Raw genomic sequence first — 17599 nt, 5'->3', positions numbered from 1 at the left:
ATCTACCTTTGTCTAAACCCTTTCAGAAGAAGTCTAAGTTAGGTTCGTTATACGTTGCTATCACTCCCTTTGTTCTATTATAGTTCAGAACGGAGGGAACTTTGACCTCGATATCAACATAGCTACTAACGTTACGGCCGAATAGCTACTTGCTTAGCTTAGTCAACTCTATTAGCAGATCTAGGAGTTAGACTAGAGAGATAAGGTTGCTTAAGCTCGAATCAAGGAACTTAAGAATGGCGAAAAGCACTTATAGAAGCTAGTTAACGAGGCCTATACCAAAATCAAGGCGCTTGAAACCGCTAAAACGAGCCGTATTAAAATCGAACTACCTAGTAAATATAGAGGAACTAAGGAAGACCTTATAGGATTCCTAATAAACCTTTGATCTTACTTCTGGCTTAATAATGATAAGTTTCTAGATAATGAAGCTAAAATCCTCTATATAGCTATAAGACTAGAAGGCAAGGCACTTAGATAGTTCGAGCCTATATAGAATGACTATCTTACTAAGGAAGATGAAGATGACCGAGACGTGTTTACGTAGGCAGTCTTTCGATCTTATGACCGTTTCGAAGAAGAGCTTTAGAAGGTTTTTAGTGACAAAGATAAAAAGATTTATATATAAGAAAGACTTGCTAATCTCTAATAGACTAAGTTAATAGCCTCTTATACTATATAGTTTAGATAGGATATACTTAAGTCTTAGCTTAACGATAAGGCGTTAATATAACTATTTTATAATAGCTTAAAGGAAAAGATTAAAGATAAGCTATATAAGTATAATTAGCCTAAGACTTTAGATAAATATATTATATAGGCTATTAGAATTAATAATCGACTTTATATATAAGAGTAATAGAAATGAGGTTAAATAAATAGAACTATAATTAAAGCTAATAATAAGAGAAAATAAGTATATGTTAATACCTTATATAAGATATACCCTAGAGCTATAGATATAGATATAGTATAAAAGCAGGACTAGAAGAAGATAACTAAAGACAAGTCTAATATTACCTACTATAACTACAGAAAGAAAGAGCACTATAAGTAAGAATATTAAAGCCCGAAGAAAGAGTAGAAGATAGTCCCTAGAAAGGAAATTATAGCTATCGACAAAATTACCAAAGACGTCTTCAAAGTAATAGCTATAAGCTACAAAGATGGGGGCAGTGATATAGATAGTCTTAGACACGATAATGACGGTAAAGATAAACAAGTACCGTACTCCGAACTAGTTACTATGGACCTAGAGATAGGTCTTGCTAAATGGGATATAACAGGAAAATACGCACCACTAATTTCGATTCTCCTAGCCTTAAGGCAATAGGGTTTCACAGTTATATAGAGGTAGGATAGATCGTAGACAACCGATATTTAAGGAATCGAAAGACCTAGACCTAATGTTCCATTCCTCTAGGAACGAATTAAATGATACTATAATAAAGTTTTCCGACTTAATATAGAACTATATAAATAGGATAGGCGCTTGATTCGACTTGTCTAGTAGAGTAATAAGATAAGGGACAAGATAAGGGAACTCTGATGTATCGTAGAAACTATTAAAGGAGAATAGCCTATAATATATAATAGGCCCGATAGCTACGCCGAGTACCTTGATAACTAGCAACTTAGTAATAATATACGGAACCTAGAGTACTAGTTTATATATACAAACTATAGAAAAGACGAGTATATATAAGGAAGCTACTAGAAGAAACATTCCTACTTTAGTATTAGAGTACCTATAGTCTATATATAGTAGGAAGGATTCGGGAAAGAATTCTAATACCTCCTAGGTAACGCTATATAACTATACCCTCGACACGAGGTATATATATAAGTACCTTAGTTCTAGTATATAGTATACAAATGCCGATATTACTTCCGCGACAAATTCGAAAATAATTACTAGCCGACCTAACAAGGAAATAAAGATAGAAGCCTCTACCCTATAGAATAGGTCTATGATATAGAAAATAGAGCGGCCGAATTACTCTAGAAGATTAAAGCCTATAATCTAGAAGGCATTACGATAGTTCTAAGATAAGCCTAGCCTAGGTACTACAGAATAGGACGAGATATATAGGACTTATACTAGAGTAACGATTACCTCTATTATATAGATAAAAAGAAATCGCGAATTTAGGAGCTTTAGATGAAGCTATAGCACATATAATAGAAAGTAGAACGGACTTAATAGTAGGAAGCCGTAAGTACCTAATAGCTTATAGAAATGAGCACGATCGACAAAGCCGCTATCAGCCAAACAACCGAAGAGGTTAGTACTAACCTAAGAAACGGGTCAGGGCCCTTTGAGGGGCCCGGAAACTATTAACGCCCGTATAGCGGCGAGTAGTAGCGTAGTATAGGAGGAACTAGCATAAGAGACCACTATATCGAGACCTCTTAGTAGAAATATAGGAAATCGCTATAATCTTTAGACGACGGCGGTAAGACAAGCGACTATAGATAACAATACAATAGAAATAGCACGAAATGCTTGTACTAGTAGATAATGGAGTAGAGATAAACCTGATTTCGCTAACACTTATAAATTAATTATAGATACCCTAGAGAATGAAACAGAAGTATAGCATAGTTAAAGGGCTATTTCTAATATAATAGGTATATAGAGAGACTAAACCGATCGATATCACTATAGTAAGGAAGACTATAATAATTGTATTTAGCATTATAGACATAGGTAACGATAAAGATATAATATTAGGGTTACCATAGTATAAAGATTACGACTTAGATATTAGCTAGAAAAATAGTAGCTACCTATAACCCTAAATAGAGTTATATTTAACTAGTAAGATAGGGAGTATATAAGGATCACGAGCAGACGATACTCAGGGGAAGGTATATTCTATAGATCTACTACAAGGGACAGATAGTAGTAGGCAGACTACTATAGACTCTAGAAGAAGCAGTATAACGATACCAACATTATAATAGGAGGAACGAGCTAAACTGCCAATAGCTATTCTCTCTATTAATAAATATAGAACACTACAATTAGAGTAATAGGTTAAGATAAGAGAAATCGCTAGCATTACTATAGACAGAACCAAGTTTATATACTATTAGAAAACCGAGAGACAAGACAAGACTAGGGAAGTACTAAAAGAATATAAAGAATACCTAGCATTCGAACCGAAGTATCTAGAAAGATTACTAGAACACGGCCTATAGGATTACGAGATCAAGCTCAAGGAAGGAGTATAACTAAAGTTCTTTAAGATTTACTATACGAGCTAGATATAGAACGAAGAACTTAAGTAATATTTAGAGGAGAACCTTCGAAGAGGATATACCTACCTATTAACATCGCTAGCAGGCTACCTAATCCTATTTATGCCTAAGAAAGACGGAAAGCTATAGTTATATATTAACTATCGGTAACTTAACGAATAGACTATAAAAAACCGATACCTATTACCACTAATCTTATAGCTCCGAGATTAGTTAGTAGGAGCCTAATATTTTACGCGTCTTGACTTGCTATCGGCCTATAACTATATATAGATTAAAGAAGGCAATAAGTAGAAAACAGCCTTTAGGATACCCTATAGCCACTATAAGTACCTTGTTATGCTATTTAGACTTACGAACACGCCGGTAACGTTCTAAGCCCTAATTAATCAAGCTATCCGACCCTTTCTCGACAAATTTGCGGTATATTATCTTAACGATATACTTATCTTCTCTAAGATGATAGACAAACACCAGAAGCACGTGAAAGCAGTGCTAGACGTGCTATATGTATATAAACTATTAGTTAATAAGGAAAAGAGCAAATTCTACGTTAGGAAAACGGTGTTTTTAGGATATAAGATATCCCTAGGATAAATTTAGATAGAACCTTTAAAAGTTAAAGCCATCAAGAATTAGCTATAACTAACGTTAGTTATAGAAATACAAAGCTTTATTAGATTTATAAACTTCTATTAAATGTTTATTAGGAACTTTAGAGTAATTATATAACCTTTATATAAACTTACTAAGAAGAATGCTAAATTCTAATAGGAAGAATAGTACGAGTAAGCATTTATATAGATCTATAACGCCATTACCAAAGATCTAGTACTAGTACTACTAGACCCTAAAAAGCCATTTGAGGTAGAAACGGACGCTTTAGACTATGCCATCGGAGGACAATTAGGATAACGAGACAAACAAGGAAAGCTATATTCTATAGCCTTCTTTTCAAAGAAGCTTAATAGACTACATCTTAATTACCCAATCTATAATAAGGAACTACTTACGATTATCGAAGCTTTCAAGGAATAGTAACTATACCTTAGCAATATAATTAAACCGGTATAAGTATATATAGACTATAAGAATTTATAATACTTTACAATAACGAAGGAGCTTAATAGATAATAAATACAATAGGTAGAATTCCTTATAGAATTTAACTTTAAGATCCGCTATAAGAAGGGTAAAGAGAACATACAAGCGGACATCTTAAGCCAATAAACAGATTATATAGAAGGACAAACAGAAACAATACTACTATTGTTTAAGGAACAAACAGACAGAACGCTATATTACAAAATGTAGACACCCGTAGAAGATAATCTACTTAACTCGTTCCTAGAATGTTATATAATCTTTCGAGAAGAAAAGATTAATAAGGTATAATATTAAGTAGCACCTAGACTACTAGTACCTAACAGAGTAAAAGAAAGAGATAGGAAACTCTAGTACTAAGGCAAAGCATATATCTATGACGGGGATCGACAGCTACGAATGATTCGAGAACTCCATAAGTCGAAACTCAGAGGATATAAAGGAGTTACGAAGACTGTTACACAAGTCAGGAAACACTACGACTTTCTATAGTTAACGGCACAAGTTAAGGAAGTCGTATAGAACTACGATATCTGTAACCGAAGCAAAATAGTATAATATAAGCCGTATAGGCTACTTTAGCTACTACTAATATCTAACAAACTATAGAGTTTAGTTATAATAGACTTTATTATAAAGCTACTAGAATATAAAGATATAGCTATAGGAGTAATTTACGATAGTATTCTTACTATAGTAGATTGCCTAACTAAATAGGTATACTTCTTTCCCTATAAGGAGTCCTAGATAGCTAAATAACTAGTAGATGTAATTTATTAGCAAGTTACATTAGTATATGCTTAGCTATAAGAATAGATTACTAATAAAGATACTAAGTTCGTATCGAAGTTCTAGTAAGCGTTAATATAATAATTAGGCGTTAATAGTAAGCTATTAATGGTATATTACCCGTAGACTGACGGACAAACAGAGTAACTAAACTAAATTATTAAATAGTACCTCCGCTCTTACGTTAACTACTAGCAAGACGACTAGGTTATACTATTATTAATAATATAACTCGCTTATAATATAACGCTAACAGAAACGACTAAAGTTATACCGTTCTTTACAAACTACGAATATAAAGCAAACCTTAGGTAAGGACTAGAGGTTATAATGCTAAGAGCAGCGGTTAAAGCAGAACAAATATATATACTATATAAAAAGCTTAAAAAGGAACTCGAGTTTATTAAGACTAGAATAAAGAACTACTATAATAAATATAGGCTTAAAGGACCTTGCCTAAAGAGGGGAGACAAAGTCTACCTAATCATATAAAACTTACAAACCAAATGACTAAATACAAAGCTAGACTTTAAGAAGGTCAAACCCTTTATTATTAAAGAACGAATTTTGATATCTAACTACTGACTATCATTACTATTATCTATATAACTATAGACAGATGTTTTTTATATTTCACTTCTCGAACTAGTACCAAAGAATACCAAGGTTGCTATATATATCAAAGTAAAAGACAAGGAAGAAGAATAGAATGTCAAAGAAATTCTAGATTTATATATTATTAATAGGGAACTATAGTACCTAGTTAAATAGCTTAATTTCGGACTAGAGGACAACTTATAGGAACTAGTTAAGAATTTAAGCTGCCCTAAGAAACTAGAATAGTTTTACCGGCAGAACCTAGATCGACTAAAGGCAAAACTAGAATAGAATTAAAGACGGCACCCTAGTTAACAACGTCAACATCACTATTAAGCTACACACCTAGAACCGCCCTAGATTCCTGCTGCTCTACCTCTTCTAATTTATCTAAAGACGTAAGACCCTGGCAAACCATCTCTAACCCTTAAGATAATAACGATCGCTTTTAACGACAAATACGGTCCAAACAAGCTAGAGACTCGTCTAGACAACGCTACGCTTTTACTAACGAATCGCGGTTAGCATGGAAAGCCTCCTTAGCATCTTATTCTAATTGGTTAAGGCGTTTTAACTCGTCTATAATATAGGATACTATAGAAGTTAGTATAGGAAAAATATACTAATAAGGGAATATAGATAAGACAAAACTAGAACCCTAGAACCGTCGTATAACCTTCTATAACGAACGCATTCGCCGTAACGAGAAGAACTCTCTATTATACAGCAGTAGAGGCCACGCGAAAAACAATAAGAATAAGGTATTACTTCGAACCCTAGCTTATTAATAGCAGCAGCTAGGGTAGTACACTCCTTAGTCTTTATAGACCTTTTTGTCAAATGCTTTACTACACGAGATATATTATTAGCAACATACAGAGGAAAGAGGGAAATATAGGAGATAACTTACTAAGGGTTGTTAGCGCTATTTGAAACGGCCTAAGATAGGCTTTCGGGTCAAAAGCCTTAAAGGAGGGGCATTATGTCACAGAAATATACATGTAAGACACCGCCTAAGCCGCCTCCCCTGATAGGCTAATAGGACAGTAGGTACGAACGGACTAGTTAGGAAAGGATCACGCTTGGCAAAGTGATCTATACACTATAGGATCACTACCGTAGCCGTAATCTAGACGGCAAAGGATCACTAGGTAAAGAGTGATCCCCGGATTATATATATATATAGATAGTCACTCGTTATAGTAGACCCTAGGAGTTTACTAGTGATAGTAACCTGTTCTATAATTACAATACTCATACTAAGCATTGCTAATTACTGTGAGAGACAACTCTAGTGTTGTTGTAAACCCTTTGGCTTTACCGAATCCCTTAGACGACCTGCCTACTTGTCCCGCTCAATCTACCTTCGTCTGAACCCTTTCAGAAGAAGTCTGAGTTGGGTTCGTCACAGTAGTAGAGGTTAAAGTTACCTATAAGAACTAGGGGATAGGTTAGCTAAGGTAGGGCTAATAGATCTTATAAGAGGGCCTACTCCCCCTTATTATTATAGACTAACTAGAGCTCGAACCCCCTCTTTCCTAAGGCTAGAAAGGTTACCTTATATTAGTTCTCCTTTACTAAATAGTCTTACTAGCTAACTAGGAAGCGCTTAGCTACTAGAATAGCCGCCTTACCTTTAGGCTTATAAACTAGGTAGTATTTCAAAGCCTAGAGGTAGTATATTAACCTTATAAACCGGTTAATCTATAGTTCCTAGATAGCTAGTAAGTCGTATTTAGCCTCTTCTAATAGGACCTTAAGGGCCTATTTATTACCTTAGATATTCTATTAAAGGATCTTAATTTATATTCGAGGTAGTTAGAGTAGAGGCTAAGGGTATAGTAGTTAGCTTTATAACTATTACCCCCTTAGTCAGTTATAAAAAGAAGGAGGTTCTAGGCTATAGAAAGGAGATATAGGTCTATTAGACGTTAAATAAAGTGCTCCTAGCCACCTGTTAGGCTAGGGTAGGCCTCTTATAAGGGCATTTAGCCCTAGTTTAATAGTAGTTATCATCTTCTAGCTAGTTACTAAACTTAAAGGCTACCTTCTAATATAGTTACTCTAGTAATTAAAAGGTTTAGAGTCTATACTAATAGGCCTCTCTAGCCCTTTCCTAGGCCTTAACTTTCTTTAGGCAGCCCTTATACTAGGCTATATAGGGGCCCCTATAGGCTATATACTTATAAGGGAGTTAGTTAGAGTAGGTAAGGTACTAGGCCTCCCTAGCCTTTCCCCTCTCCCTATAGGCCTTTATATTATAATGGCTATAGTAAGCCGGCTACTAGTAGTACTACTAGGTATAGCTAAAGCTCTAATACCTATAGTACTACCTTGGCTCTAGAGTATCCTAAGAGGGCTTATAGTCTAGTATCTAGGTATCCTAGACTATACCCTTATTATAGGCCTTCTAGGCCTCTTCGAGGTCCTATAGGCCTAGGAGTATTATAGCCTACTTCCTTTATAGGCTCTTTAGCAGCCGGAACTTGACCATTTCGATTAAGTATAGGCCTATAGCCCCTTTAAAGTCTTATTTACTAACCCCCGATACCTCCTCTTTCTAGACTCCTTTAGCTAGGACTATATAGGCCCTACCGACCCCCCTAGCCTCTTCTTCGAAGGCTATAGCTACCTATTGCTTATTAACCGAATACTAATCCTTAATAGCTTCATCCTTAAAGACTATTATAATATCCCTGTTTAGGAGCTTCTTAGCTATAACGGCTCCCTAGTAACTAGAAGCCCTATTAACTACTTAGACTATCTTAGCTAGGGTTCAGGCTTTAAGGTCCTCCTATAGGCTTGTATTCTATATTATAACCTCCTATAAGGCCTATAATGGCACTGCCTTAGCTAATGGTAGGCCTCCTTAGGGGCCTATTACCTCCTATTATAGCCTTATAGCCACCTATACCTAGGTAGGGCAAGGGGTAGCCTTAAGGGCTTCTTTAAGCCCCTTTTTGATTTCCTTGGCTACTAGTTCCTATAGGTTTGGAACCAGGCCTATAATAGTAGTTATAAGGCCTTATAAGAGCCTATTAGTAAGGTCCTATACCTTACCCTATTTAGGGCTTAGTATAAGGTTAACTAATTATATAATAAGATCCCTTAGCTCCTTAATATCTAAGGTAAGGTAAGCTTATAATAGGCCCCCCTTTGATTAGTTCAAAGCTATAGGCCTCCCTACTTAGTAGCTTAGTAGTAGGCTTTAAATTAACGTTATATTTAGAGGCGCTAGGTAGTCTATACGGTGAAAATTTTGACAGGTATACGAGGTACGGTCGGATTATAGTCAGGTCCAGTTCCTATGCCTACGATGCCTGTTACACACCCGTAACGGCTCGCGCGCGGTTAAAAGCGGTACCGTTAGATAGCGTTTTTCGAGAGCTTTCTAGCGATAGTAGTTTCATATGTTTTGGTAGGGTGTTCGCAAAGATGTAAGAGAGCCGTTCTAGGTAGGGTATGTGCCTAAATTATAAGGTTTGCTATAGTAAAATAGTAGAGGTATTATATAAGTGTTTAGTTACTTTATTTAGTTTAGTTATTGGTTTAAGGGTAAAAAGCTGTAGAAAGCCTTCTATTAATATAGTTTAGGTAGTAGAGATCTATTTAAAACTACAAAGTAAATATAGAGCTATAATTACTTATATAGCCTTATAATATATTATATTTAAGTTTAATTTCTTTATAAACTAGCTTAGTAAGCTACTAGCTTATAATATCTAAATTAATAGTAAAGAACCAGTTTATCTTGGTATATTAGTCTATAACTATAAGTACTATATTCTTCTCTTCTACTTAGAAATTTACTATAGGAAAACCTATAATTATATCTATACTAATCTCTTACTAGGGTCGGTTAGGGATCGGTAGGGATTCTAAGCTATTATAACCTTAATACTGTCTTAGTTTATTCGTTTGGTAAACGTAGCAGGTTTAGTACTAATATCTAACGTCTCTTACTAGGCCTTGCTAGTTAAGCTTTCTTTAAATAAGTTTACTAGTTCTTTTAAGGCCAAAGTGCCTGGCTCTAGCATTATTATAATATAACTAGAGGATTTCTTGCCTTATAGTTTCTTCTATAAGAACGTAAAGCGCTCTCTTATAAAGCAGCTCGTTATTATATCCTAAGGACTATAGTTTGGCTTTGCTAGTACTTTACTAGCCTTTTATTATACCCTTTTCTAGGCCTTCCCTTACTCTTTAAGTTAAGGGGTCTAATCTTTAGAGCTCTAAAATACACTCTCTAAGTGTTCGTAATAGCTAGATAGCAGAAGCTAATTCTAGTCTTACTACCTCTTTAGCCTATCTTCGTAATATAATTGGCTTCCTTTTAAGGCAGGTTCGTTCTATATTATATAATCCTTTTAGATTAACTTTTAATAACTAGATTCTAATCTAGTAGTAAAAAGATTACAAAACTCTCTACGCTTTTTATACCTTCTTATAGTTTACTATCTTATTTTAGATCGTAGGTAACTATTTTTAGTTCCTAAGAGGATTATCTTCCTTATAATCTAATCTTCTTAAAGGGCTATCTATAGGGTTTTACTTCCCTAGCTAGTACTTAATAGTAAAATTAAAGCCTAATAGATATATATATTATCTAGCTTAATAACTATTAAGTTAGGTCTATCTTATAAATCCTTATAAATTATTATAGTCTAAATAGACTATAATCTTATAGGGATTTCCTATTAAATAGTATCACTAGTGCTTAAAGCATTCTATAATTATTATTATTTCCTTATTAGGGGTGCTATAATAGTAGGCTAGTCCTAAGAACTTAGCTAACTAAAATGTAATAGGATGTTTTCGAGAGTCCTCTACTTACTATAATAAGATAGCCCCTATTATAAACGTAGAAGCGTCTATTTCGATGGTTATCAGCTTTTTAGGATTAAAATACTAGAGAACTGGCGCCGATTTAAAATAGTTTTTGATTTCTTGAAGTGCTCTTTGTTCTTTAAGGTTAAACTAGACTTTTCTTAGTTCCTTCCCCCTTTCTAGCCCCTTTAGTAGACTTATCAGGGGGTAGGCAATCTACGAAAAATTATAAATAAATTTCTAATAAAAATTAATAAATCCGAGAAATACCTAAATGTTATAATAGGTCTAGGGTTCTAGCCATTTCTTTACCGTTTCGATTTATACTAGGTCTATTATAATTCCTTATTAATTTATTATAAATCTAAAGAAGTTAACTTAGTCCTTATAAAATAAATATTTACTAGGTTTATAATATAGCTATACGTTTTATAGTTATTTAAGGACCTTTTAGATATATTTTATATATATTTTATAGTTAGGTAGAAAAATTAAGATATTATCTAAATAAACTATATAAAATTTGTTAAATAATCTACCTAATGCTTAATAAATATAATTTTAAAAAGTAGCTAGTATATTTGTTAGGCTAAATAGTATAACTAAGTACTTAAATAATCTATAGTAAGTTCGAAAGGCGGTTTTCTACTTATCCCCCTCTTATACTTAAATCCGGTAATAAGTATCTTTAATATTAAGTTTAATAAAAAACTAAGTACTAGAAGTATAGTCGAGAATCTCCGAAATAAGGGGTAATAGGTAGTAATTCTTCTAGGTAATCTTATTAAGTCCTTAGTAAATAATATAAAGATAAAGGCTCCTATCCTTTTTAGATATAAATAGGACTAGACTAGTTATTAAGCTCTTAGAAGGTCGAATCCTCCCCTTAGCAAGGTTTTTATCTAAGTACTCCTATAATATACCGAGTTCGTATTAAGATAAAGGGTAAATTAGTCTAACTAGAGGTATTATTCCTAGTTATAAATCGATTTTATAGTTAGTTACTTTAAATAAGGGAAGGATACTTGAATTTAATATATCTATTATATTAGCGAAGTCTTGTAACTTAGGGGGAATCTCCTTTAGGTTTCTTAAGGGTTTCGGTTCTTCTTTGTTAGGGAATAGATCTATAGGAATATCCAAAATAGTAATTAATGTAAAGACTTGGGCTCCCCTTTGGCAATCCTTTTCCATTCTTTTAGGGTATTAGAGTTAGGTTATCTTAGTTTCTAGTAGAAACTATTAGCAATTCTCTATTAGGAATAATAAGATAGTAAGATCGCTAAGTATAGATATTCCTAATAAGACTAGTAAGTTTTTAATATTACGGTTAATAGTAATATAGGGGTAATTATATTAATATATAGTTCTATATTTATTAGTTAGTATAATTAGTACTTAATATACTCTATAGGATATTATAACTATTTCGTTAAATCATTAAATTATAGGTAAAATATAAGTAAGTCGTTTTAATTAATATTTCTAAATAAGGTTAAAGTCTATAATATTTACTTCTATATAGGAATCTAGGTCTATTATCGTCGAAATGCCTTTATATATATTTATCATAATAGCTATATATATATACTCCCTTTTTAGGTTATCCCCTATAGCTACTCTTATAATATTAAGGTCTACCGCGAGCAACTCCTATTTTAATAGTAAAAACGACCTAAACCTTAGTAATCAAGGTATTAGCCTTATTAGTAAGAAGTAACCTATACTATCTCTAGGTAATCTTTTATAAAATGTCCCTCTTTTCTATATTAGAAATATAAACTATTACCCTATATCTTAGGAGTAAGGGTTAATATAAGGTTTAAAACGCCTTATAAGGTCGATTATAGCTTTATTATAGGTCCGGTTTAATAATAGGACGATAATATATAGAAACGTAATATATTAAGTATATAATGTGGTTAATCTTAAGTTAATAATAAAAAGGGGGTAGTCTAACTATAATTTGGTTATTAGAAGCTATACTAGATTTGTAACACTAATTATACCATTCCTTCTCGTATCTTTAGGTAATAGGTATAATAATAGTCGATATATTGAATAAGGAAAGGTAATAGCTTAGTATAGAAGCTTAAAGCTTAGCTTTTCTTATCCTAGTAAGGAAACTAAGCTTTAAGAGATTCGAGGTAATAGTAAAGATCCTATAGGGACTAGCCGTTTTACTAGTAAGCCAAATTTAAAGCTTTAGCTACTTAAGATACCTAGTCTATAAGATTAATTATATAAGTATTTATCTACTCTTTAAATAGAGTCTAATTATTTTCTAGTTAATTATACTCTTTAAGTAATATATTCTAATAATAACTATATTAGTAGCTCTAAGGTTACTTATCTATATAATTAAGTATAAATAGGATATAATTCTATAATATTTTAAACTATTCAAGGTCTTTCTAAAAAGCATATTATAAATCTTAAAGCTACTTTTACTACTATTAATAGATTATTATATTAGTAAATCGAATTAGATTAGTAACCTTAATAGCCTTAGAGTAATATCCTAAATTATTAGAATTAAAGGATTTAGTAGGTAATTAAGGTCATTTTAAGCCCTTTATATAGTCTAATAGTCCTAGCTTTTCTAATAAGAACTTTTCCTAATCTTATAACTACTATAGCCTTTCTAGCTCCTTAACCTAGCCTTCTAAATTCTAGATAAGCTCTTTATAATCAGGGCCTTATACTAAAGGCTTTAAATTGGGGGGTATTAAGATATAAAGAGGGGGTTTAGAATAGTTTCATAGCCAATACTAAGCTAAAAGAGTCTTACTTTAGCTCAAAGGTTCTTCTTCTAGTCCTATAGGCGTTAAACGGCTAAATGATAGTACTATCTCGATTGACAAGGGGTAAGAAGGATTAGAAACTATCAGGAGGGCCTACTATTAGGCTAGTTATTAAGAGAGGTAGTACTATTACGAAGGCCTTTCTAAGCAAGTTCGTACTAATCGCAGGGGTAGGGGGAGTTAATTGTTCTAGGGCTGGCGGGCTGCCTATTTATATCCCTCTCTAATCGTAGTTATATAGACTGATCCTTAGGGAGGAAAACCTCCCTTTCGGATCTATAGGCTAATAGGTACATCTTATACTACGGATTGGCTATCCCCTTTTCCCGGCCGTGCCCTGATCGTGCCTATCATAGCAGGGTCATACCTATTAGTGCCCGGGCGCGGGCCCTCCGGCCGCCGCGGCCCGGCTGTAGGCGTAGGTCGGCTTGCATTCGTAACACCCCTTTAAAGTCTTATTTACTAACCCTTTATAGCTCCTCCTTCTAAACTCCTTTAACTAGGACTATATAGGCCTTACTAACCTCTCTAGCCTCCTCTTTAAAGGTAATAGCTACCTATTGCTTATTAGCTAAATACTAATCCTTAATAGCCTTATCCTTAAAGACTATTACTATGCCCTTACTTAGAAGCTTCCTAATTATAATAGCTCCCTAGTAGCTAAAAGCCCTATTAATTACTTAGACTAGCTTAGCTAGGGTTTAGGCTTTAAGGTCCTCCTATAGGCTTATATTCTATATTATAACCTCTTATAAGGCCTATCATAGTACTACCTTAGCCGATAATAGGCCTCCTTAGGGGCCTGTTACCTTCTATTATAGCCCTATAGCTACCTATACCTAGGTAGGGCAGGGGGTAACCTTAAAGGCTTTTTTAAGCCCCTTTTTAACTTCCTTAGCTATAAGTTCCTATAGGTTTAGAACTAGGCCTATAATAGTAGTTATAAGGCCCTATAAGAGCCTATTAGTAAGGTCTTCTACCTTACCCTATTTAGGGTTTAATATAAGGTTAACTAGTTATATAATAAGACCCTTTAGCCCCTTTATATCTAAGGTAGGGTAGGCCTATAGTAGGCCCCCCTCTAATTAGTTTAAAGCTATAGACCTCCCTACTTAGTAGCTTAGCGGTAGGCTTTAAATCGACGTTACGTTTAGGGGCGCTAGGTAGTTTATATAGTGAAAATTTTAACGGGCGCACGAGGTGTAGTCGGATTACGGTCAGGTCCGGTTCCTACGCCTGTGATGCCTATTGTATACCTATAACGGCTCGTGCGCGGTTGAAAGTAGTACCGTTAGGTAACGTTTCTCGAGAGCTTTCTAGCGGTAGTGGTTTCGTATATTTTGATAGGGTATTCGCAAAGATATAAGAGAAGCACTTTTTCTAATCTTTGTATTTTATCTTCTATGTAGTCTCCCTCTATTAGGCTATTTAATAGGCCTACCTTATAGTTAGTTTTAATAGACTTTGCTAATAATATTAACCTTCTAGTCTTTAGGAAGATTAAAGAGGCCTATAATAACTAGCTATAGAAGGCCTAAAAGGCCTATTTATAGTAGGTTAGAACCTAAGGTATAGCTTTTAGTTTAGAAAAGAGTAAACTTATTTACTTTAATAAGAGCTAAAAATAGTAGTTATAACTATTAGAGCTTTTATAATTAAGAGGAGGTATTACTACTATAGCCCCTTTAAAGTTAATTAGATTCCTTAAGGTCTAGCTAGACTAAAGGCTATAATAAGGCTCTTATTATATAAAGGTAGCTAAGAAGCTAGATATAGTATACTAGCCTTATATTATCTATAAATAAGTATATAATATTTTATTTAACTACCTTAAGGAAGAAAAAGAGGGAGAATATAAGAGTTATATAAAAGAGTACATTTTAACTAATATGTATATATATAACCTAGGTAAGGTCTAGTTAGGCTCTAGGTTAGGCCCTAACTAGGCCTTAGCTATATATCTACTAGACAAGTTACAAATAAGTAACAAACACTCTATAGACCTATAGGGCATAGGTAAGTAGGGTAGTATAGGTCCGTTCTAGTGCCTAGGTAAAGCCTAGGCATTGTCTAGCCCGGGTATAGCCTAGGCCTATAATATACCCCTCCTCTTTTTTTTTATAGTTATTAGGCTGACCTACATTATATTATACCCTATATATAGAGGTTGGCTTTAAAAGATATTATAGTGCCTAGACTACTAAGACCTCTATATATAATACGGATCTGTATAGTTGACTAGCTAAGACGATTCCTTACCCTCTATAGCCCTCCTACTTACTAACTTACTAGCCGGTAAAACTAGCTCAAAACTAGCTTAAAACTAGGCTATCTTAAGCATTCCAAATAGCATTTAATTCGTTATTTACAAGATAATCAAAGTAACTCTATTATACTAGTAGTTACGTCGCTTTCCCCTAGATTAACTACTTATAAGTCTGTTACTAACTTCTACAATTTCTACGTAGTAGATATAGAAGTTCTCCTAACCGAAGTCGATCCTTACCATTAGCTTCTAACTTAGCTTCCTATTTAGCCTTCGATTTCTAACACCATTTGCGCTATACACGATACCCTAGCTCCTCTTATCTAGGCAATAGAGGGTCAGGAGTAATACCCTCCTTATATTCGTTCCCTCTAGCTAGCCGGATTACCTATTTAATATTGCCTTAAATCCTCTTAATATATTATTATATCTACTCTATTAGAAACTCTTATTACCGCCTAGCCTAATCTTTTTCTAGCTAGGTATAAGAATTTAGATCTTTTGCCTTTTATAAGACTATTTGATCCTTGCCTATATAGGCTTAATAGTATTAAGGTTAGGTAAGTTTAGTAGCCACTTTAGGACCTTAAACCTTACTTCCTCCTAGAGCTAATAATTCTATTAAGAGGTATAGGTACTAGTATTATCTTCTTATATAATATAGATAGGGCTATACTTCTTCCTAAGTTCTTTTATAAAAGGAAGAAACAAAGGAAGTAAGACTTCCTATTAATAACGTATCTAGTTAATCCTTCCTTTCCCCTAATATACCTACTTACTAGTCTTTATAATATATCTCTATAATAGTTTATAACCTCCTTTTCCTACTAGGGATAGTCTCTTTATATTTATCTCTAACTCCTATACCTATTACGCTTCCTCCTTATAAGCCTTATTATATATATCTATTAGTTCCTAATACTATATTATTATCTTTGCTAACTCCTTTAGCTAATAGTAATAAGGACTAATCTTAGATTATATATAATAACCCTAGAATATAAAAGTCATCTAGCCCTTCTAATACCTCTTTATATAATAGGGGCTATTTACTTCTTAAGTTTAATACTAGATATAACGTTTTCTATGGACTATACCTAAAATAATGGAGGTTTTATTACTCTAGACCACTTTCTTCTAATCCTCTAAGGTCTAGTCTTTAACCTATATTATAAATTTAAGATAAGCTATCTTTTAGGCTTTGTTTAATCCTAGCTTAGTTATTAACCTAATACTCTTAAACCTAGCCTATTTTAACTATCGCTAGATTATTAAAGGACTTAGCCCTTTTCTACCTAGATATTAAGTAACTATCTTAGTAATTTATTAATAGGAGTATTATCTTATAGTACTATTCTTAGTTACTACCTATTTTATAACCTAGGTAATAGATTTAGTTACTACTTTCGGCCTTCTAGATTTTAGAGCATTTATAATATGCTTATCCTTAACAGGGCTACCTAGTATATATCTCTGCTCTTTTGCTCTTTTTAATATTATATAGAATGCCCTCTCTTTTATCCTAGTTATAGCCTCGATTTCCGATATCTTAGCTCCCTTTAAATAGAGAATCAGAGCCTATACCTATTAGGCAGGAGTTGTATATTTATAGCTTGATTTGGTAGGTATTAAAGACTCGGTTAGGATAGACTTGGTAGGGATAGACTCGGTCGGAATAGACTTGGTCAGGATAGACTTAATCGGTGCCATTATATAGAAGGCATTACAAAGGCTAATAACTAGTTAGTTAGATCTATCAAATTAACAAAAGAAAGCTTACTAAAACGCCTTAAAAGTATTATAACTACTAGATCTAGAAGACTTGATAGACTTAGAAAAGGTTAGGTAGGAATAAACCTAAGATATATAGGGGAGATTACTAAACTATAGAAATTACAATATAAATAGGATCATTAGTACACTTTATACATTATTATATGCCAAGCCT

The 17599-nt window shown here is 33.5% G+C and overlaps 2 protein-coding genes across 2 annotated transcripts; one reads left to right on the top strand and one right to left on the bottom strand.

Annotated features, from left to right (window-relative positions):
- Positions 1-3681: 3681 nt before the first annotated feature.
- On the top strand, positions 3682-3861 carry MYCTH_41930 (uncharacterized protein; the record flags this gene model as incomplete). Its single annotated transcript, XM_003659408.1, has 1 exon — positions 3682-3861. A coding segment is annotated over one exon (180 nt), but the record flags the coding sequence as incomplete, so codon positions are not given.
- Positions 3862-17031: 13170 nt separating this feature from the next.
- Positions 17032-17229, bottom strand: MYCTH_44903 (uncharacterized protein; the record flags this gene model as incomplete). The annotated part of the gene is made up of 1 exon (XM_003659407.1): positions 17032-17229. A coding segment is annotated over one exon (198 nt), but the record flags the coding sequence as incomplete, so codon positions are not given.
- Positions 17230-17599: the final 370 nt, after the last annotated feature.

Source organism: Thermothelomyces thermophilus, chromosome 1 (assembly GCF_000226095.1).
Source record: "Thermothelomyces thermophilus ATCC 42464 chromosome 1, complete sequence".
Lineage (NCBI taxonomy): Eukaryota > Fungi > Ascomycota > Sordariomycetes > Sordariales > Chaetomiaceae > Thermothelomyces > Thermothelomyces thermophilus.
The sequence above is the reverse complement of the archived record's forward strand: the minus strand, read 5'-3'. Positions and strand labels throughout refer to the sequence as shown.